Source organism: Anabas testudineus, chromosome 1 (genome assembly GCF_900324465.2).
Source record: "Anabas testudineus chromosome 1, fAnaTes1.2, whole genome shotgun sequence".
NCBI classification, from domain to species: domain Eukaryota; kingdom Metazoa; phylum Chordata; class Actinopteri; order Anabantiformes; family Anabantidae; genus Anabas; species Anabas testudineus.
In genome coordinates this window covers 9652160-9675951 of record NC_046610.1, presented here as the reverse complement: position 1 = coordinate 9675951, position 23792 = coordinate 9652160, and the positions used below count along the sequence as shown (strand labels likewise).

Genomic DNA, 23792 nt, shown 5'->3' with positions numbered 1-23792 from the left:
GAGCTAATAATTGTTTTAAAAAGTTTCCAGTGGCTGGTCTCACAGGGCCTGCTTTTAAAACAAAAAACAAGACAGTCATGACAGATTGAAAATGTCTCCTTCCATATGTTTGAAATAGCAAATAACCAAGAAAGCTGGAGGTCTTGCAAGGTACACTGCTGTATGTGTGTTTTATATTTCAATTCTGCTCTACCAGAGGTCAACAAACAGAAAAACAGATTTCCCAGAAAGAAACCATTAAAAAAACTAATTGATTTTATGTCAATAATATTTTTACATGTAGTTTAAAAGAAACATTAAAAAGAGGGGGCGTTAAAACCTTTAGTACATAAACAGAATTATGAAGATAGTAATTGAATAAAAATGTATGTGAAGTCAGTCAAAATACACTGGCTGTTGTTAATAAATGTTTAATTAATAATTGTTTTTTAGGTAATGACACAGTGTTATCCCCTAAAAAATTAAAGGATATGAGTTTGTTGATCTACTGAGGGAATGATTTTGTCACACAGTAATTTGCAATTAGTGCAGCGTCTCCCAAAAGTGTGAATGTGGAACAAATTCAATCATTCATCAGTTTAAAATGTTCCTTTATTATTGCACTTAAATGAAGTTAGATGGTTCACAGGAAACTGTCTTTAAATGTATGATCAAAATCTGGCAGTAAAGGCCGAAATCTTGACTTTTGGTCTCTGATATAGGTCATAACTACATTTCCCATGATGCAGCCATAAACTGTTTTTCTTCAGACCTGCCCTGCCTCCAGGTAAACGCAGATGTCTTTCAACTTCTACACCTTCTGTTATAAAGCTGTCAGCCTAAACACACAAACTGAGACAAGCCTCATGATTTGATCAAACTTTCTTTACAGTCACAGAAAAAAAAAACATTATTCCACTGTTTTCACAGGCTGAGAAATAATCCTCCTGACAAACAGTCGTTCATGTTAAACTTCCTGTGGTTCTAGTTTGGCGAGTGCAGGTATAAAAATAGCAAAATACTCCCCTCTGCTTTTAGCTGAAAAACATCTGGAGGAGTTTTCTCTGATAAAACGCATCACGTCATCTGATTGCTCGTACTACACAGACCTGCTTCTTTCAGAGCTCCTCCACATGATGTCATCTGGAGGAGTTTTTCAGCTAGAAGCAGACAGATGTTTTAAAAAGTTTAATACCATTCATATACAGTACATGTACTCCCAAAGTATAACAGGAACAAAGCTGTCATCAGTGGAGTCGCCCTTTATGTGACACCGTGTAACGTTTGACAACAAAATGCACAATTTGTCCTCAAATGAATAAAAAGTGAGAATTCAACAATAAATTGCTTAATTCATTACAATCAGAGGTTTTGCCTGTACAGCCATTCGTGGTCTGGTATGAGCAGACAGGACTCTGATTTCATGGCTTAGATTTACCTAATTGGTTTCCATCTGCTGCACAAAGGTGTGTAATCCTTAGATTCGGGTTAAATCATGACTTTTTAACTGAAAAACATTGGAAAATATAAACAAACCGCACAAGAAATATCAGAAATCATAAATTAATAAACAGGTTATTCTCAGGGAAGCATTAAAGAAACTGTAATTTGTATTAAAAATAGCATTAACATATATATCAACATATACATCTGGATAATGCCACCAATCAGGAGGTGTGATTGAATGTTACCATGGAAACAGGGATAAGGTCAAAGTTATGCTGCATTCACGACACAATGGAAAAATGTGCGCAAACAATATGAGATGATATAGTGCTAATTTCTAGTGGAGCTAAACAAAACTGTAGCTGCATTTATTATGTTATTAGCTAAACTGATGTTATTTATGTTTATGTTTATATTATATTTTATTATTTTAATTTGATGTTGCTGACAGCGGTGGTGCATTTGCAACATGTCTAATTCTACTCAACAAGCAGGAAGGAGGAGATGAACAGTGTTTGAAATTCCTGATATACAGTATCTCCACCTTGGCTTAAAATACATTTTGTGAAGCGGTCTATCTACTAATAGACCAGCAAGATTAAGACGGTGCTAACGCCACAGACAAGCCAAAAACATCGTTGTGAAACCTGCACCAAGTTTATATTTACTAAACATAAGCAAACTGTGTTACACTACTTGAGAATCGTCCCGAGGTTGATCAGAAAATGAAGCTAAAAATAAATATAATAAAAAATATGACACAGTTTAGTTCAATTAGTTGAGTGTCACATTAACAAAACTGTAATCTTGTGTTCTACTGTAAATATGTATTTCATACATGTTTTGAAGGCCCTGTGCACCCGAGGTCCACCCTCAGTGGTGTTTTCACGTCACCTGATTAGAAACAGACCGTATTTGATTGATTAGAAAAATAACAGCTGCTACTGTTATTTAGCTAATGATATGCTGTTTCCTACATGTGTATTTATTGTATAAACGTCATCATGCACTGAATTCAAGCTCTTTTGCTCATTTTTGGCAGATTTCTTAAACATTTTTTATTTGCCTTTCCAAGCTAACTTCATAGGCTGAAATACTCCACAAAATACAAATAAAATATTTTTTGGGGATGGAAAAATCGGGAGTTTAATTAAGTTCTGTTTGTATTTGGATGATTAAACAGTCCAAAATGTTTATGTGACTATAATTTTTATAATTTTTATGTGAAAATAATTTAGATGGGTGTAACACTTGTGAACAATCAGCATCTGACCAACTTTAAAACAGCAGCACACACTGGCAACGTGACCTGTCCACTAGCAGCAGCAGTGGTTAGTTTACCCCGGCACGGCTGTGCTAGAACTGTCCCGCCAGAGGTCAAAGGGGCCACAGATCACCATTGTATTGAAACCAGTTTGTGTGGCAGTTTCCACGCATCATCCTTTTTACTCAAAGTGGGAGCCAGATCTAGAATATAACTACAGAGCTCGTGCTTCTCACAACATGAATGAAAGCCTGTGTGGTCATTCGTTCACTAGGTTTAAGATCCACTCAGAATATGAACAGCATTCAGAAGTTCACTGAGGAAAAACATATTTTTACTGCACAAGCCTTTAAAACTGTAGTACAAAAACTACTCCCTATCCAGTGGTATTCTCTACATGCTACCACTGGGTTTTGTTGTTCATTATAGACAATATGAATCTATCAGTATATAATAATATACTAGATAATCTGCCCTTAATCTTAGTGTTTACCATGTGTATGTGGTGTTGTTACATGTTTACTGAATTCTTCAAGATTTCATTGGTAGTAATCATCCTTTTGACACAGAGTGCCTTGTCTGAAAACTTGATTTGTTATGTGACTTGTTCTTTTTCTGTAGGATAAACGCAGATTTATTGAATAACTGTTCAGCCATCAAAGTACTCTTGCTTACTTGCAGGTATTTGGCTTGTTTTCTGCCTATTACTGACACGAGTTCACAACAATCTCTATTTAACGACCACTTACTAGCAAATTCAATCTCCAAATAAGGACTGTTGAAAGCCAAGACAAGCACTTATTGAGCGGAGAAATAAGGAATTTAACCATCCGACAAGCTTTTGCTTGGGTGTGCACAGTAAAGAGAGTTTAATTTACGTTTTTGCAATAGGAATATACCTGAAAGTTTGAGGATTTTAAATACACAAGGAGACAATTATGACATCATTCAAAATCAAGAAGAAGTATTTCAGATTCTGCACCAAGTCATTAATAAGGCTCGGCCTGATTCTGCTCTGGATGCAAGTGATCCAGATTTCAGAATGGCCCGCACTGATCACTTATAAACTTTCAGTCTAGCCATGAGTTGATGCTTTTCAGAATAACAATCCCATGTTTCCTACTATAACAGTGATAAGTGATAAGAAATGTTCAGCTGGAAACTTGAGGCACAGCCAAATTAATAACGGGTGAACAGTGGCTGCAGAGGTGAACAGGCCTCTGCTGAGTCGATCACATCCACCTGTGTGTCATTTGATAAAACAACGCAACAAAATGAGCCAAATATGACAGATGCCCACAAAACAATGCAGAATTTTAAATATCTAAACTTCATTTTACAATCTGCAGCTTCTTGTGTCTATAAATCCTCCAACATGATATTAACAAAAAGCCCCAGTGTGAATTAATCTTTTTCTTTACAAAAGCAAATTAGAAAACACTCTAATATCTGGAAGCTACAGTAGTGTAACACAGGATAAACTAAACGTGGTGCAGTACTCTCTTGCTATTATGGCTTTAAGCAGTTTCCTCACGGTGTCTCTGCATCAGAAAAAAGGCAAACAGCCTATTTCCCCTTTTTTAAAAACAGCATTTTTGAAAACCACAATCTCGATTATAATGAGTGCTGATTGAACTGTATCTTCTTTGACTGTATTTTCAAATAAATATAAAAATTAAGATTAAAACTGCTACATGGCATCAGTTACAGCATTGGCTTTCACAACAGCTGCTGTGAAATGGATTGATTTTTCTCAAATTGTCTTTCCAATAATAATAATAAAAAATAAAAGGAAGCTCAGTGGGATGGCAGATCACAGCTGGGATTGTGATATCACCTCCCCCCCCCCACACTCTCATTCAAGCACGCAAATGTTAAACACAACCACAATCATCACTTACAGTAGTTTAAATATTAAAAAAAAAAAATCAAAATAAAAAAAAAAATCAAGCTTAGAAAATAAATTCAGCATCATCATTACAATCACACAGGATGTCTGCTCTTGCCCTGCAACAACTTTCAAACAACACTCAGTCGCAACATTCACTCAGGACAGGCACAAACACCCTGTGTCTCATCTACAAAGAGCATAAAAAAGTTAAAAGCTACAATAAACTTGCATAGCTCTGAACCGTACAAAAGAAAAAAAACGAGGGAATGGTTAAAAGGTCCAAGTGTTAAAACGTGTTCCTGCCGACGAAGACTCAGTGTGTGTACATGAACAAAGAATATGTGCACCTCGTGTGGAATGACAAAACGAATCGCCTCTGTGCAGCGAGTACGGGGCGACTCGGCACGTCAGGACTTTACAGAGAGTGTGGTAGTTTGAAAATGGGGTTATTAAGTTTGTATAGTAATGTATGTGTCCTTTCAGGAGGTGATGGTGACAAACAGAAAAAAGGGCAGGTCTTAGAGGGAGCTCTGGGGCTGGGAGTTTTTGACGTTCTTGATCTCCAGCTCCAGCTGTTTGATGCGCACGTCCCTCTGGTTGAGGAGCTCCCTTAGCCGCCGGATTTCCTCCTGTTGTTTGTGGAACTTGAGGCGCAGCTGTGGACAAAAGCACAAACACAACAACCATGAATGTATTTAAGGGTGTTAATATTAAGCCAGAGGATCACCCTACAGGCAGAAACACCAGAGTCATTCAGTACCTCATTCTCTGTCCTCGGAGGAGAGCAAAGTGCAAGGTCTTCTCCGTTGCTAACGGCCGTCTGACTCCTTTCTTCGCCTGTGTGGCCGCTGTCCTCTTTGCCGTCTTTGGTTCCCAGTTGGTCCTGAATGTATGCCAGCTGTAGCATGCCGGGTCTGCTCTGAGACCTGCGAGTGTCCAGTGAATTCCCCAGCCCTTTGTTCATCTCTGAATACGACTGTGCTACTTGACTTCCGGGCTTCAGCGACATCAACACAGGGTCTAAGGAGACAAAGACGATGACCAGAAGAGAGATGACTTACATAATCTGGCAACAGCAGAAGGCCTCTACAGGTCCAAACATACAAATGCACATCACACACACTCAAGCACACATCTTTTCGGACCTTTGTTGATGCCACCGAGCCACTCCTCTGCAGTCAAAGCAGGCCTGTTACCAGGCGTCATTGGATAGATGTCATCTTGGTATGACTCCGACTGGAAACACAGACACAGTTCAACCACTTCTCTAAATTCATAAACTAAACAGTAATGTGCTTCTCTTACAGTATTACAGTATATCCCCTGGGGGAGTGAATGTACTCTTACCCTGCGGGGTACGATCATAGACAGCGGCTCAATGAGGTTCTTGATTGTCACCAGTCTGTAGAACCTGAACACCTCACACGAGCTCACATCCAGACCTCTCTTTGGCATCACACCTGCCACAACGGCATGAAAACGTATTTAGCGGGCGTAGAGGATAATATAGTTTAATTTATTAATGTACAGAAATAAGAAAACACAAAGTTCATATATGTGCAAAACGCAGTGCACAGCCCGTTCACACTGCAGTTCAGAGAAGCTATAAACATTTTTCATGCATTCTGCTAGTGGCCAGTTGATCATTACACACTAGTTATTACACTGCTGGCCTTGCAGACATACCATCATTACAAGGTTTTAGTTAGAGTTATACTCTGCTATGTCTAGTTTTACAGCTCAGCGATCCTCTGAGGAACAACCACAGTAACAGAAGCTATTCTGTATATAAATACATAGCATGTACAGTCGTGACTTGTATGCTGTGTATACATTTTCTACTAGTAATTTTGTGAAACATAGCGAGTCATAGCTGAGTTTAATGTCTCTCTGCAGGATGCAACTCAAGCTAGTAAAGGTCAGGCTGTATGACTTTGCCTTGATCAGCTGGTTTGGATATTCAAATATCAGAAGCTTATTTGCACAGTAGCTTTGCTTACAGGTGCTGGAGTGACACTACGGCCAGAACAGAGGCTCTTTCCAAACTGGATTTAACATCTCACACAATTAAACTAAGAAAATAAATCAGAACAGTAGAGTTTTAATAGTCACAAATTAATCAGCAGCGGTGTGGCTGATGTTTCAAATTGACTGAGATTTCTGTGCGTTACTGTTTTCGTTTGTTACCTACCCATCCCCTTCTGTGGTAAGTGCGAGCGGTGCTCTGTTAGATAGTGGATGTAGGGTTTTTCTGAGCTGATCTCATAGTACCTGATATTTCCATCTCCCTGACAAGAGACAAGAAACATTTTAGTTACAATAATGTTCAAAATATTTAGGGTATGAATGTGTGGACAGTCTCTGGTTCCTCTTAAAGACCCACCTTTCCAGCAAGATAAAGCATGTGTGTGTCAGGGTCGTAGAAAGGAAAGATGACTCCCGACGAACCATCCAGGTTTTCTGCCAACAATGGCACAGACAAATCGTCCTGCAAACACACACAGAGATCAGAAACGGCACTTAAGCACCCGAAACATGTACAAAATCCCCTGATATCACTTAATCATTTAAATCTAAGTCAAAGGCACAAGAAGCACTCTACAATGCTGAATTAAAATCACTAAGTGCTCCAACCCTAATCCTTGCTTTAGCCATAATCCTCCATACACGATATGCTCTCGCATATCAAAACACACCCGTCTGCCAAACACACTATTTTTTACAAGCGCACACGTGGCACGGACATAATCAAGAGGAAAATAACTTGAGCTCTTCTTCAAAGACGTGCACAGTGAATTCTTCAGGTGCATCAATGAGTGTTTTAGCTCGTCCACTCATTTGTCCACTAGGTGGCAGAGTAGTGTGAAACCTTTTATGGTGTAGTGCTGACAGGCAGTTACGCAGGACTGGAAAAACTATGATCATCAGTGGTCGTGCACCCAAACGTTACACACATTCTGTTCTGAAGGAAAATGTACCTCAGGTATCAAAAGAAAAAAGAAAATACTTCCTCTAAACATCATTTTATCGTTGTTTTTTCAGGTAATTAAAACGCGCCTCATGGTGTTTATCAGTACGTTAATGGAGACCAGGAGCAGCAGTTCAGGTGTCACCTGAAGTGTGGAACTACAGTCATCTGATAGCAAGTGATCGTATGTTTCATCACATGACTGAAATTCTACATAATGACACCTGATCCAGCTCCATCCAGCTAATTAAGACAATGAAACACAAAAAAAAACAAACCTAAATAAAAAAAAAGCTATTAAGCATTATTCCACACAGTGTACGTGTTGGTTTCAGTAGTTGTTCGGTTGCTCTCACCTGATCCCACAGAGCTATCTGTCGGTCGTTCCAGCGTGAAGTGCCTGATGTGAAGAGCATCTTCATATTACTCAGGATCAACACCTTACTGGCTTTGTGTGTCTTGCAGTTGGCTTCCTGCAGACACAGGAGACATGAGTCGAGCACATTAAATATTTGATACGTACAAGTGAAAGATGAAAGTGATATAAAACTATCTGAAATAGCTTTCAGTGATGTAATAACAGCTTCCTAGTTTCAGTACTCGCTTCTAAACCGTCGGTTTCATGGTAGTGTGATGTAATGTTTCTTTCTTGTCCCTGGGAACTTGTTTGTCAGGCGAAGGCGAGTGAGAGTGGACTAATGTCTGGGTGTTACTGGCTGGTGACCCTGAGGTCTGTGAAGTTACACTGTGGGTCACTCAAAGCCTGAAGTGTCAGTTTTGGCTGTGTGGTGCTGGATAAGTGCCTCGTTAGCCCGGCCTAGGAGGAGGAGAAGGTGCAGGGCCCTCACACTTCTGCTATACTCTATCAGAAGCTATGAAACACTGATTGAAGTTCTTTTTGAAGCTTTACTGATTTTCACTGAAAAATATCTGGAGCTGTTTGGTCTAAATTGACTTTAAGATCAGACATTTTAAAGTAATGTTTACATTCATATTTTCTACTTCTCTATATTATAAAAGGCAAATACTGAACTTTTTATGCATATTTAAGATTTTACAAACTTATTTATTTGTGCCAACCATCTAGCAACATACATACACACCTGCAGCAGGTTTCCTGAGAGTGGCTCCATCAGTCGAACCTTCCTGTCCTTGCAGGTGGTGGCGAGCAGGCTGCCGTCTGTGTTGAAAGACATAGAGAGGACCACGTCTGCGTGATGGCTGATGGTCCGCACTGGGTTCTTTATCACCTGCTCCGAACAGTCCAGGTTCCAGATCATTATCTAGAGGTGAGGAGGGATAGAGAGGGAAAAATTTAGTTTGAACTCACTTTTTTATTGACCTGTGCCATGTACACAGCAAAGCTACTGCCAGCAGTTAGTTAGCTTAGCACAAAGACCCACAGGTAACTAACCTGAACACCTGCACCTGCCTAACGCTCACCAATTAATAGTTTCATCTGCCCAAAAACCCAACAACTAAGCAGTACATTGTGGTTTTCTGTTGGGGGTGAGACAAGAAGAAGCTGCTCTAATGAAATACATAATAAAATTACTAAAATCTAAAAACCAACTTTCAGGACCTGTTTATTGCTGCAGTATAGTTTTTAGTGAGTGTAGTGTTGAGACCATGTTTACCACTGTAGTCCATTAAGTGACTTTGTGGAGAATATTACACAACACAGAGCAATTATGAGTAACTATAGGTCACATTGCTTGTGTTGAGCAATAAAATACTCAAAGTCAGTCCTGCGAAGAGTGATCTTTACTTACTATACAACACGACACAGTTACACCCACTAGTTCACAGTAGAAATATTTAAAATTCATGAGGTCAAGTACACATACTTGTGATTTTTTGTGAACAACTCATCGTGAATTCCTGACAGGACAATAATGCAATAATCACTAGGTTGTAGTGATTTTTATCCTCGTTTCATAACATGGACCTGGCTGTTTCAAATTGCTGTGGCCTCTGTAGTTGCTGTCACAGTGCAGGCTGAGTTCTTTACTTGTAGGTTTGTGCTCAGGTTTGTGCGCGCTTGTGTTACCTGGTAGTCGTAGCCCGTGCTGAAGAGGATGTTGTTGGCAGTCGGGTGCCACTCGATGAGGCTCACCCTGCGGCTGTGACCCTGAAGCTCCTTCCATGGTACTGTGATGTTCTTCAGCACACCATGTGGAGGGATTTCCCACACTTTAACCTGCACACACACACACAAAAACTCAAATTGTTCACGTTCAGTGAGAAGTACTCCAGGATAAGGTTGACTGAATATAGAAAATAAATTATACAGCTACAAGTCTGAAGTGGAAATCCTGTTGACTTTTGTTATTTTGCTCTAGAGATTTGTTCTGAACCACGTTGCCAGGTCTGAGCTGAAGAATGTGAGAAATGACTTCTAGTTCTTCTTGAAGTTGCAAGCCAATAAAATCACCTCCCTGTTGCTACATGCTCAGGGAGGAGAGAAAATGACGAACGTTTTAGGAAAGTGTACAAACCGTTGTGTCCTCGGAGCACGAGGCGATGCAGTAGTCGTTAAAGGGATTCCATTTGACGTCCAACACGTTTCCTCTGTGGCCCGACACTCTGGGGTGGTGAGGGTCCACTTTACCCGTCTTACAGAGAAACACATACACAAAAAGGATTAGTAACACTTTCACTTTTAACTGCTTGGACTTTTATCTAACTTAAATGTATTTTTTTCCACAGACTCCTGGCTAAAATTAAATATATAGAATATATGTATAGAAAGTAGTACAGAACCAGGATTATAGTACTGTAGAGCAGATGTAGAGGAGACTAAGGGAAAATATCTTAAATCATTAAAACTACAAAGTACAACTGCACTTGGACACTGCATCTGTCCTCAAAGGTCATGTCCTCAACATCATAAAAGACAACTTGTAATTTTGGAGTTCAGTCCAGGGAGCTGCAGCAGCCCACATAAAAGCGCTTCCTACCGCTTTGTATGTAGCCTTCTTAAAGAAAAGAAAATTTGACGTCGGTAATAATGTTCTGTAAACGGAAAGCTGCGCTAATTGATCTGATTATACTGATTATTCCAGCTTGTTGCCTTTAGGAAAACTATTTTCCAGGATGTGAACAGGTTGGTTGGTTGGTTGGTGCACGTCGGGACAAGCATCCCCACTTGCAAACATTCGTCTACGATGTTATGATGCTGTCTGTGTAATGAAACCACTTAAAGTTGATTGATGGTGGGATTACATAAAATAAGTGTGTAGTAGTGTCGTGACACACTCGCAGTATTCCATGATGCAGTTACAAAAAAACAGTCGACGAGTCTTACTTCACATTTTCTGCCTCGACAGGAAGAACAAATATTTCATGTGGCACACACACACACACACACACACACACACACACACACACCTGCAGGCTAGATTATTGTACAGGTAAGGTGTGGTTGGAAGAAGGAAATGATGTAATTGTGTGCTAACAGCAAACCGCACACATGCACAGCTAAATAGAAGCTTATGTTCTTTAATTCATTTGGTAACACTGACCACAGATAAGTGATCAATAAGTGAACACACACGTGGGTTGGATGCGAAGACAGTTACGGGCGGAGTGCTTAAAGTTTCACCTCCTTGAGACAGTGAGGGGAGGAGAAGACGAGGTCATGAGATGAGTTATGTCATTCCTAAGCTCATAGGCAATTCCTGCTCATGCCAGGAGGGTGGTGATAACTCATCAAGATGATTTAAAGGATGAAGACAGACAAAGAGAGAGAGGAAAAGGAGGAGGAGGTGTTCAGCTTGATGAATCAGTCTGGACTGCAGATATACAACACACAAGTAATTAGGTCTGACTGAGTTTATTTGAGGGTTCACTTGTTATTGATTACGCCAGTGAACCTGATAATATACATAAATAATGTCTGAAAGAAAGCTTGATGAATTGTATTTCAGCTGAGGGAGATAAGATTATCCAAAAAAGACCACATGCAGTGTTTAGGTTGCAGTAACTGAGCTGCAGGAGGTTTCCTGGTGTTTTAAGGTTATTTTAGCTGCAACTGCTGCTCTGCTATTTATATTGTGGAGAGCAGAGCTGTCTTTGCCAGGTGTGGAGCGAATGATGCACTGAACAATTAACAGGATTAACAAATGAGTTCAGTTTTTTGCTTAAAATTAACTTTTAAATTGTCCAAAACAGACTAAAATGTTTCCTAAGTGGAGCACTTTATTGTATTTAAGGTGGAATTTTCTCTGACTTAAACTGAAAACTCTGTTTAATAAATTTCTATTTGATTCCTGGATGATTATGAAAAGTGTGTTTTGTGTTTTTGGCCTTATACAGTCAGCGAACTAATGGTTCCATAATCACTGTGCTCTGAGTCACTTTAGAGACTACGAGTGTGTAAAGGTGCTGATACTCACATGATTGACAGACAAAACCAGGAAGGCCCCTCCTCCGGCGCACTCGGTGATCACTGCCAGGAAACGTGGGTTGACAGCACAGAAGTTGTTGTCCTGGACGCTGCATGTGATTGGCACGCCATCATAGCAGCTCTCCTTGGTGGCGGCTTTACCAAACACATGGCGGAACTTGGAGCTGCGGTACTGAGGACGCCATGACATCTGAGAGAGGGAGGGACGGAGAGGTCAGTCAAGGAGATTAGTCCACCTCGTACAGTTATGATGATGGACTTTACCTCTGTTCATTTTACACAAATGAGAAAGCAGCGCAATAGTAAATGTGATCAATTCTGCAAAGCAAAACAAACACCACTGCTTTGTTGAAGTGCTAAAGTTAAAAGGCATTTGTTGTAAAAGGAGAATAATAAGATGATACGTAACCACGATAAAGAAATTAAGCAGTGTGCTTTAATTTTTGTGAGGAATCAGTTCTTGTTCTTGTAACAGAGGCCTTTAGGTATTGTTTGCAATTTAAAATCATTACTAGTGTAAGATCTGCAACATCATTCAAACTAGTAAAAGAGATAACAAAACTGTTTCCTCAAGTTTTTCCATCATTTGAAAGTCGGTGGTTGCAGGTAAATAACATCACTTCGAGTAAAAAACAACTTTAAAATAGCGACTGTTTGGCTTTTTAATTTCCAAGGTAATGGAAAAAATCAATTATCAATAATTTATTTTAATGTGTCTGCTAAGGTTCTAAGTAACACCATTGTGACAATAACTTCCTTTTTGTGTTGGTTATATCTTAAGATATAAGATTTACACTTCTAAAAATACATTAATTAGACACCTACACCCTCTCTCCCACTCTCAGCTGAGTTATTTTCAGTCTTCTGTGGCTTCTTTTAATAACTCAATCATAATCTTACTGGAAATCCTTTTTAACTTGTTTATATTCCATATTAAATTATGTTCATGAACTGTACATGAAAACATTTTTCCTTACTCTCCAACACGTGTATTCTTATTTGCCAGTCAGCAAATGGACTTTCTGTATGAAATGAGTTGTTTACGAGCTGCTCTGCAAGTAGAAAATCAATCACTCTGTCAATTACCAGGCAGTCGATGAATAGGGAAAAGAAAACCTGCTGCAGGTTCCAGAGTCTCTTTTTAGCTGCTTTCCTTGAGCCAGTCTATGTATATATCATTACAGCGAGAGAAAAGTGGCTCTGGTCCACTGGGACAGGGCTCGGCCAGCCAACATGTCTGCTCTGCTGCCCTGTCTGGCTCCCTGGCTGCCTGCTACATGCTCATTACTTATGGATTAGGGTTGGAGGAAGATATTGGATGGATGGATGGATATTAATGCAAAAAAAAATAAAAATTATCTCATGGACATGGAGTGGACTGCCCAGCAGCCTTTCTTATGATGACCAGATACTGTAAATATATTATTCCAGATCCAAAGGGAGTGACGTCACAGTTAGTGGATTGCAGACATCGTGTCGTCACGTTGTCTGGAATGACTCTCCACCTGATAAGGTGCTGTCACATCCAGGAAATGATTATGACACTTGCAGGTGAAGTAGTGAAACTGTTTTCCAGTACTATGAGACAGCTTAATACACTTAAAACAGTCCACATTGCTAGTAACAGGTTTTGTATTAGTGTTGAGGAGGATGTGTTCACCTGTATGTTGATTGTTCAGGTACACGTTTGGTATTGTTATGTATTGTAGAAAAGTAACGTAATGATCCTGAGACTGAGACAGACGCTACAAAACAAAAGTGGTGATGTACACCTCTTTATCTACAGTGGAGTAGAAGCTATTCCAGTTAGGTAAACTCAAATGTTTCTAATACCATATCTGACTCCTTATCTGCAGCCATTCTTGAGCTTTATCACCGCTTCGTGTCCATAAATGAAATTCCACCTGCTTTGTTCTACCATAACAAAATCTGAATGTGCTTGACAGCAAATAAGGCCAACACCCATAAAGGCATGTGAGGAATGAGCTGCTGACATCACAGAACTATATGAACCGTTACCTACTTTTTATTTGAATATTCGACCCTTTGAATGCATCAGTTTACAGTTCTGCTCAACGTCGACTGATTGCAGTGCTTCGTAAGCCCTGTGCAATTTCAAAGTGGAGCACGTCTGGATTGATATAATCAACGTTCATGTTCTGCTGAGGCTTACAAGACCAGAGGGAGAAGCTTGCAGGGCAGAAAGCTAAGACATCTTGTCACATCTAAAGCAGGTCGTAATCAGGCCAGTGGCAGCTTCCTTTCAGCTGCGTCTTGCAGCAGGTACACAGCAGGCTGCATGGTGGGCGGCCTGTCTTGGCTCCTCACCGAACTGATGACGAAAACACTATTCTGGCTATTTTTACACCGACTTCTTGCTGATCAAAAGTCAGTCAGGCACGTTCACTGACAGCAAAATCATCTGTTTTTATTCACAAGGACGTCTTTGACAGGCTTTATGTCTGGCAAAAAAAAAAAAAAAAAAGCAGGAGATGCTGTACTTTTTGTCAGAGGGATATTTATTTTAGTCCATGACCAGTGAGTCAGAGCAGCAACCGCAATAAGGGGGCTGTAAAAAGACTCATAAAGCTAAACTGAAAGCACAGACATAACATAATGCAGTGTTCATATGTAGGTCTGTACTTTACTGTAGCCTTCAGTGAAGGAAAAATAAATGAATATGCAGGTTTTCCGCATAAAGTGGTCATGAAATGTCACTAAAAATCACTAATTTCAACCAGGATATTGCCTGTAGTTTACTTACTTTGTCTTAACTTTGTGTTTTACGCACATACATTGGCAGCCACTCTTCTCTTGACAAGTCTTGGTGCTGGAGGAGTTCAAAGTTGACATTGTGGTGTCCAGATATCCGTTACCACAGCGGCTTAGGGCCTAAAGCTACGAGCAGACATAAATCTGCTAATTTCAACAGTCATTATTGTACTTCTTGCCTTTTTGTCCGAACATTCGTGACCTCGTGTCCTAAAACTCATTAGGTATACGCACCAGACTGGCCTCTTTTGTCTGTACTGTATGCAAAATATTTTGTAAACGCTTTGAGAGAAACTCGAGACGAGGAATGTACAGGTGTGGACATATGCTGAGGCAGATTGTGTGTGTCTGAGGGAGTGAGACATACTTCTAAAGGTTTAGACAGTCTGATATCATACAAGGATGACAGCTTACAACTCCTGTCTTGTAATAGGATAACAGCCACACAGGTAATCCAATAGCTGCTGCATTACTACGAACCACACATGTAAATAAGTATGACAGGACAAAGGCTGAGTGTGTCTGAGCCACTCTGTTTCTGCATGCAGCACATTTTCTGCTTTAAGAACTGAACTTGGTTATGATTTGGACCACAACCTGTGTCCCTGCAGCGAGCCAGACAAACAGTCACACAGAAATGTATGCAAACATAAATATAGACAATAGACACTGTTCCGTGCATTAGCTGAAAAGTCAGATTGGCTCATTTTATTCTAGGAGTGTGAATTCTTGAACAGATAAAAGTGAATTAATGATTAACATATGCCAGAGTCTGGTGGGCAGGCTGTAGATAATCTGAACGAAACCAATCAACTCGTAGAAGGATGAAAAAAAACATCCATCATAAGGTGTGTTGTGTTTTCAGCTGAGCAATCCAAATGTTTTATTTCTGTAAAACTAGAAAATGACGAAGTAGGCTACTGTGAAAACTATTGTCTTGTGAAACTGTTTAACTAGATGTTTTAAACCAGTTTGGAGGTAAAACTAAAAGTGAACTCACCTGAGGGGTTGGTAACTACATGGAAAACTGTGTGTGTGTAATCGCTGAACTTTTATTGTGTGTAACAGTGTAAAGTACAGTAAGTCAAAGCTGAATCAATACGTTGGTGGGTAAACATCATTGGATGAACAGTTTTAACAATAATTTTGTTTTACTGCTTTTTTTAAATGTTATTTTTAGTTTTTCCACTAAATCTGTCGAACTATTGGTTGCAATTCCAGCTTGTTGTTGGACGGCTGACACACAGCAGATGAAAGTCACCTCAACATGTGGCCAGGATGAACCACTGAGGCCGCCACAATAAACCTGTAGTGTAGGTGAATTTGAATTGAAAACAAAGCTCATCTCTGCGCGTATCCCATTAAAGGAACACATTGGTTTACTTCTTAGGAGTTTTCCATTATTTCCCCATCGAGGAGAGTACACACTTCCTGTGCTGAGAGCCCATTAGGCACTAAGGATAATGCAAATATAATAACACAAGACAATTACATACAAATCATGGACACATACAGTATAATGTAGAGAGAGAGCTTTGCAGTAAACGACAATGAAAATATGAATCCTGAATGTTGGCACCAGTCTAAAAAATGAATACACCTTTCTAAACTGTCTTTTAGGTAATGAAGTCCCGTTTTAACAATAATTTTATAACAGAAAATTGGACACATGCTGAATTCACGAGTGTTAATTTAAAAAGTCCTAAGTTATTAAAGTTCTATTATTTAGAGAAGGAAAGATGATGGATGATAAATATGAATACAAATAAGTCAACAAGCCTGAAGACATTTTTCAATGCTGCAGATGCATTTTAGTCAATGCTTTTCCTCTTGCAGGTTCACTTTTAGGTTTATAAACCTTGACATGCAAAACAGCTTAATGAAAAGACCTCAAACCGACTCCAATTCAAACCACAGGGCACATATTTCCGTGAATGGTAGTGTTTTGAAGGGTGGATACCTCCATAAATAGCCATCTGCGGGTAAAGATGACATGAGATGATGTCACTGTCGTGGAACAGCTTCAGTTTCATATTGATAGATTTTCTTTTCTTTTGTCGTCAGCAAAAATAGACACTACCTCCATGCTCATGGCAGTGAATGAGCGGCTACGTGTCCAAGTTTGGGGCAATAGGATGATTACTTAGATTAAAAGGCAAGTCTGCTGTCAAAATAATCTGTGGTGTGCAGCGGAAAGTTTTAAGACTTTTTCAAATATGCAAAGATTCAGATTCGAAGAGCTGGTTTAAACAAAGATTTTTGATTTATGTTGTTTCAGCCTGTCTCCTGTATAAATGCAAACACTCGTGAATCTTTAGCAGGAAAAAGTGAGCGCCTACACGTACACACAGGTTAAAACATCAGTAACAGAAAGTCAAACTGCAGAGAGAGAACAGGGCATGAAGGCAACACGGAAGAGACTGAAGACTGTGCAACTGAGCGTGAATGAAGAAGTGTGAGAGGAAAACTGGGAGTTCTGCAGCACTCACCCTGTCGAGTGAGTCGGTCGCCGGCACAAACAGGAGCAGCAGGTCCCTGAGTGAGAAGAAGTTATGTCTCCAAGTGGTAAACCAATAAAAACCCAACCCCTAAACAACTCAGTCTTCTTGCTTCAACTCAAACACGTGGATCAACGCTGCTTCTACACTTGTACTTCACATTCCAAAACACAACACATCACACAGAGACTGTCCAAAACCCTGGCGTCCTGTCCTAACCACGCGTCTTCTTTGATCTGCAGAGTCCGCACAGTCAGAGGAGAAGGTGTGTGTGTGTGTGTGCAGCATGAAGCCAAATGCGTGTGTGAACAAGCAGTGGGAAAGCGCAGCAGTGTGTACACTCCCTGAGAGGGGAGGTGACTATTAGGAGGGAGGGAAGAGGATACAGAGAGAGAGACAAAACAGGTAATCACACACCCTATCTTTCCTTGAGTGCCGCTCCCTCTCGTCACTCCTCCACAGCATTTGCACAACCAGGATTCTCACTCAATCACTGAGGGGGAGCAGAAGGCAGAAGGCGGAGGAGGGACAGAAATCCACACACAGACTTCTTCCTCCTGTTGCTCAATAACACAATACTGACTTGTCAGATGTGTCTTTAGTAGACTTGTAGCCCCCAGTACATTCATCCCTTCTGTATCACTCATGTCAATGAGTAATAAGTACGATGAAGTAAGAAGATGAGTAGGATTCATATGGCAACATTCAACCAACCTAAAAGGTTTAAAGAATGAGCACAAAATCAAACTTGCTGGACTCAAGCTGCTACAACACGTTGCTGATGGACAGTGGTGGGAACTGCTCCAAGTCAAACTGAAACATTACGCAATGGTGCATTATCATGAGGGGCTAGGCCAACAGGTCAATATGAGAACGGGGTGAAAAAAGCTGGCCACTGACAGCTAGCCTTCACACGGTCAAACAGAAGTGCAGCCACAGGGCTGATCAATCATTGTTATTGCACAAACGTGCGTGCCTGCACAGCCAGCTGCAAAAGTTAAAGGAGAACGTCATGACTATTCCTGTTCCTACAACAGAGAGATTCCAGCGAAGTGTAGATTTGCTGATATCCCACATTGTTGGCTTCAGAGTCTCTGATTCTATTTAATGCAGTGTTTGTATCCTTGTTCTTTATTTGTAGTCTTGGAAGTTGCTTTTATTGATCTGTTCCAGTGATTAAAGCAATGTCTAAATACAGATAGCAATATTTGAATATACAAAATACATTAGAAATAAAAGTCCTACCTTTACTTTTTTTTTTTTTTTACAGACCGTACAATAATCCATGTGAGATGATCTAATGTTTTGAATGTAAAACCTTAATCTGCAAAGTGTGTAGTGACAATGTAGAGATTAGACCTAATGTAATGGAGAAAGAGCACAACATGAGCATTAAGAATGTGTTTAAAGTAACACGTAAGTAAGATCAAGTTCATGCTTCAGTAGTTAAAGAGTTCACAGGAATAATCACAGATGCACACACCCACACGTATGTACTAACTACTAAAGCTGGCTACAAACACATCTCCACCAAATACACAACAAAGTCCAATGGTCAGACCGTCTGAGATAAGACACAGGACCATTCATATTATTCTGCCAAATAGAACAGAATGACTGTGCTGAAATTACTTTCAGATAGAGGTAGAATCTGACCAAACGTGGCACTGACACAAGGAGATTATACCTTTTATGTTCAAACCAGGATCACTCTGCTTAAAACGTGTTAAAGATATGAAGCACACAGCAGGTAGACAGGAGTGATTGGCCAATCTCACCATCTACTCCTCTTATCAAAACAGACAGACAGCTTTGATTTATGGTGTGAGCAGGCTGCAGAGCATCCACTTGTTATTACGCTGCACATTTTCTTCCATTCAGCTCCAGTGTGTTTGTGCATGTGGTAATTATCAATAAAGACAGGGCATGAGTCCTAAAAGCTTGCAACTTATTTTTTCCAAAGAGCTCTAATCACAGATCACATTGTAGCAGACTAATAGTTACTGTGAGAAAATACACCAAAGTCTTTGACACTACGGAGCCACAGTGACCTTCCCTTCTTCACTTTGTCACCGCTGATTAGCCGCCTGACTGTGTTTTGACTGTACGACACCTGGTTTCAGTGTCAAGTGCAATCTTGTGCTTCGGTTTGGTGCCTACACTGTTGCGGTGAGGTTTGGCCTTTTTATACCGGAGCCAGGTGTTTTCACTGCGTGCTTTAAATGTTCATCAACTGAGCAAATAGTTCAGTCCCATTCAAGTATACACTTAACTGAACAGGTGCAGCCCAAATCTGAATAACTCACCTAAGGCCACCGAAGTTCAATGAACACAGAAATGTCCATTACAGATAGATTTATTTGCACAAGTCATTGTGAGAGCAAATACACGTCCACTTTATATTTATTTATTTATTTATTTCTAGGGAAACAGCTTTTGTTCAAATCAAACTTTAGTAACATGCTATTTGTGAGTCCTGCAAGCGAAGCCAGGTCAAGCTTTTTGCAGCTTATCATAAATTTGCATGATGCTCTGTGCTCTGGTTTTGCTGCTTTACTCTGCAAATGAGAAGCCACACCTCCGAGAGTTCGCAGGAAAGATACTGACGAAAAAAAACGAGATCTTTCAATTCATGTGCATTCATGTCCAGTGTATGTGCAGTTTACACGAGCACTGGTGTCAGTTTGTGAAGATATTACATGACGGAAGTGGTTCAACTTCTCTCAAGTTCAAGTTATTCAAATAACATTAACCTTAGTTTACTCTAATACTAGTTGCTCACCAGTGCACAGGTCAGTTGCTGTTTGCTGTCGTCTCTGTGTGTTCTCCTGTCTTATCATTAACACATGTTCTCTCAATATTCCTACTCAATATGCTGCATATACAGTGTGAATATGGAGTATTGAAGATATGATATATAAAAAATATATCTAAATATATCTAAATATGTCTAAATACATGCAATATAACAATAAATACGACGTGAAAGAACATTTAACCCATGCAACAAATGAAATGGACAACGTGTGTAAACACACACACAACTATGAAGTTACAACATGAATAGTTTCAGATAAGATCACAAGTGAATCACACATCTCAGCAGGCACATGTGTGACTGACACACTGATACAATCACTTATCTTTCCCTGCACGAGTTCAAATCCGAGAGAAGCTGTTTATTATGCTACCTTATCAAACAAAGCTAATCAGATTTGGAGGATGGAGTTAGTCAGTGTTCACGATTCCAGATGATCAAAGAAAAACTTTAAACAAGAGAGACACATCCGAAAATGTTCTATCTGTGTTTCCACATAAAGAGTCATCACATTCATCACATGTGCAACAAACTGTGTGTATGACTAAAGTTCGTCATGATGGTGACCTCACCGCCAAGAAACTTGAGCCATATGTTAGCGTGCCCATACACTGCGCCTCATTCCTTCACATCTGATTCACTGCGGTATCTGAATTAACACAGCTGTTTGAAACAATTCCCATTCAATGCTCTCACAGCCTTACCTGCTTACATCAACTCTGGCACCCGATCGCGGTTTGTTCAGCCAATAATCCGTGGATTCACATCAGAGGAACGCTCGAGAACAACACAGTGGACTCGCATGTAAGCTCAATCTGTGATATATTAAAATGTTTTCGTGCACCTATCTCACTTTTCACACATAGAAGTCTGATTTTAGGCATAAAGAATGTAATACGACAGATAACCACACATACACACAAGTGTCTGGCCTCCAGCAGTACAACAATAAATATTTGGCTGGGTTTGATGAGCTGGAAACAAAATCAATCACCTTCCTGAGTTACAGTAAGAGGGTCCAGCCTGATGGAGGTTACACCGCACACGCATCACACCACAGACTTCTGTTTTCAGTGCATTTACACAAAGAAATTAAACAAATTAAGAACATAAGACCGTGACGATCCACTTCTCCTCCTCTCCGTCATCAATTCCTTCAAACGAAGTAGAAAACATCTCTCTGCTTTGGCTGCTGAAATCAAAATCGTCTGGATCTGCTCTCGCCTGGGTGTCACTTGCCTCAGGTTTGCTTAAAGCTGAGCCTTTCTTTCTTCTTGAGCCACGTTTCTGTTTATACCTCGGTTTCTGTGTTTGTGAGTTGTTGCTTTTTTCATTAAATCTCCAACAGTTTGTAACACTAAATGGCTTTTTTGGCTTTGAGAGCTTTCAAAACGCACATGACCTATAATTTATACTGATCCTGAACGCCTCTCCAGGGCTGAAGCTGACATACACAACGCATGTGATAGAGAATTGCTGTTGGTGGTATGCGTTCTGAAGTTTAATGTCTTATGTCTTATGTCTCATATGTAATGGTAAACGCCCTGATACTACTACTTGATACTCACCGTTCTCCGCTTCCATTTGTTACTGTTGCTATGCCTCTAAAAAAATGTTGCTTCTAAAATTGAACAGTGTACAGTGACAATGCTAGATTTAAATGAACCACTGGAAATTCATACTGGAATTTCCATGTTCCAGTCACTGGCCTTCACCCTATTGGTTTATGAGGTTTATGTTAAAACCGCCAGTTTTAGTCATTTCACCTTTGTGCACCATTGCTATGGAGAAGAAGCCAATCAGAGGCACAAATCTGTACAGTAGGAAAATATAAACAGTTTCTGATTGTAGTTGTTAAGAAAACCTGGTGCAACAGCTGCAGAATTGCATCAAAACCTAAACCAACATGTTTTCGAGTTTCAAAAGAAAACATATTGTGCAACCCAGTTGTTAATGATGTGGACTGATGACTGAAGAGTTTCATGCTTATCCAAACCGTAGAACTCCAATTGACGTTGGCGTTTAAGTACTAATATTATAAACTAATATTGTTAAGCTGCTGCAACTGGGGCACAAGAAATGTCTCCGTGTCTGTTCATCCAGCAGAAGTGAAATCATTCAATTAGATCCCGGTCACAAAGTCCCTAAATGTCTTCACTGTATGCAAAGTCGACTTATCAAGAAATCGAAGGACTCTTTAAGTTAATTTAATTATGGATCATGTCACAATGCAACTAGAGAGCAGTGTGTGGCTTCAGTCATAGCCTCCAGAGGGTTCGTGCTATCTTGTACTAACTACAACGAAGCCGGGCTGCTCTGCAGACAGCCAGCGGCCGTCGCAGGAGAAGCTCCTGATGGAGTTAAAAATATTCACAGAAGAAAGAAAATGGAGAATGGAAAATATGTAAAAGCACGAGAGGACGTTTGATGTTCTAAAATTAGTTCACGAAGCACAGCCTGATGTATTAAAAGAAGATTGTTACCGCAGATATTTGCTAAATAAATACATGATAAATATTAAATGACAAAGTGGCTGAAGGATGATTAATTATTTAGTAAAGAGCCGTGATCCTGTCCCTCAGAACACACACAAATCACGGGCATTGTCACTGCTTAAATTAACAGTGTCTGTGAGTCTTTGTAGCTAAAAGGGCATCCCTTCATCCTGACCATAGTAACTGCAGTCAAGGTGAGTGTCACTTTCTGTGACTCGTGGGGATTATCTTGCCTTTATATAGGCTCAGCGTCACTTTATAAACAATCCACAGACAGCGTGCTGCTGCAGGCTGAGGGAGGCCACCGCTAATCAGATCACATCCATTAACTAACTGCATTAACGTGCTGCGATACTCGACACACTGAATGTGCAGCTCGATGCCATAGCAGTGTCCGTCCGTGATACTGTATGTTAGACCAGAGAAAAATGCACTTCAGCTGAGAACACAGTTAAGTATGGTGTTTAATCCATCCTCTTAAGGATGCAGGATAATATTAGGAAAGAAAACGTACATTAAAAAGTCAATGTGATGCTTGGCTAAACGTAATGTTTAGCCAAGCATCAGATTGACTTTTTGATAGAACATAAAGGCCTGTGCCAAATTTCATGGCCACCAATCGACACATTTCCAACAATGTCAAACTCACGGGATCAGCTCAACATACTGCATGAGCCGATACCGTCACTGACACCGTCATACTCTATATCATAATTGTCCATTCAACTTGTAAATCCATCTGTGCACAGCTTTTAAACAGGACTTGTTGAGTCTAGTAAACACATTTGCCACTTGCTTTGTCAGAGAGCAGAGCTACATTTGCTCCGACAGCATTTTTCATGAGGAGCAACCATTAAGGCCACTTTCGGCTTCTGGGATCAATGTGGTGGACAAACCAACACATCAGTGGAGCGAGGCAGCTACTTCCCTTCATGAATAATAAATCAGACTCTGCTGACCCATCTGCCTCATAATTAAAATCCACTGCCTATACACTCCCGTTGTTTCTTTAATGACTGAAACGCTGTCACTTTGACAAAAGCATCCTGCAAATGATATCATTTCATTCTGTTATTGTTAAGTTTTGTGCTTTGATTCTTTGCCTTAAATTTGAGACACTTTACTTTTTCTCATTTGTGCCCCAAACTGTCCCCAATTCAAATTTTCAAAAATACATAACACAAGATTTATCATTTAGTGAAGAAAGAAGCAAATCCCAGAAACTTCCAAACATCTGGATGAAAAAATAAAAA

At 40.0% G+C, this 23792-nt stretch overlaps 1 protein-coding gene across 2 annotated transcripts in view; it reads right to left on the bottom strand.

The window, feature by feature from the left end:
* Positions 1-846: 846 nt before the first annotated feature.
* Positions 847-23792, bottom strand: part of coro2a (coronin, actin binding protein, 2A) — a 30679-nt gene continuing 7733 nt past the window's right edge. Inside the window, exons 1-12 of one of the 2 annotated variants that reach the window (XM_026360016.1) lie at positions 17218-17517; positions 11946-12146; positions 10047-10163; positions 9599-9748; positions 8652-8831; positions 7905-8021; positions 6964-7068; positions 6772-6868; positions 5928-6040; positions 5726-5816; positions 5341-5600; positions 847-5236 (exon numbers count right to left, since the gene is read on the bottom strand). In XM_026360016.1, coding sequence (XP_026215801.1) covers positions 5099-5236; positions 5341-5600; positions 5726-5816; positions 5928-6040; positions 6772-6868; positions 6964-7068; positions 7905-8021; positions 8652-8831; positions 9599-9748; positions 10047-10163; positions 11946-12146 — 1569 coding nt within the window. In that variant the 5' untranslated portion in view covers positions 17218-17517 and the 3' untranslated portion in view covers positions 847-5098. Of the gene's footprint in view, positions 5237-5340; positions 5601-5725; positions 5817-5927; positions 6041-6771; positions 6869-6963; positions 7069-7904; positions 8022-8651; positions 8832-9598; positions 9749-10046; positions 10164-11945; positions 12147-17217; positions 17518-23792 lie in introns of those variants that run through there. The other variant, XM_026360014.1, reaches the window with a different exon arrangement.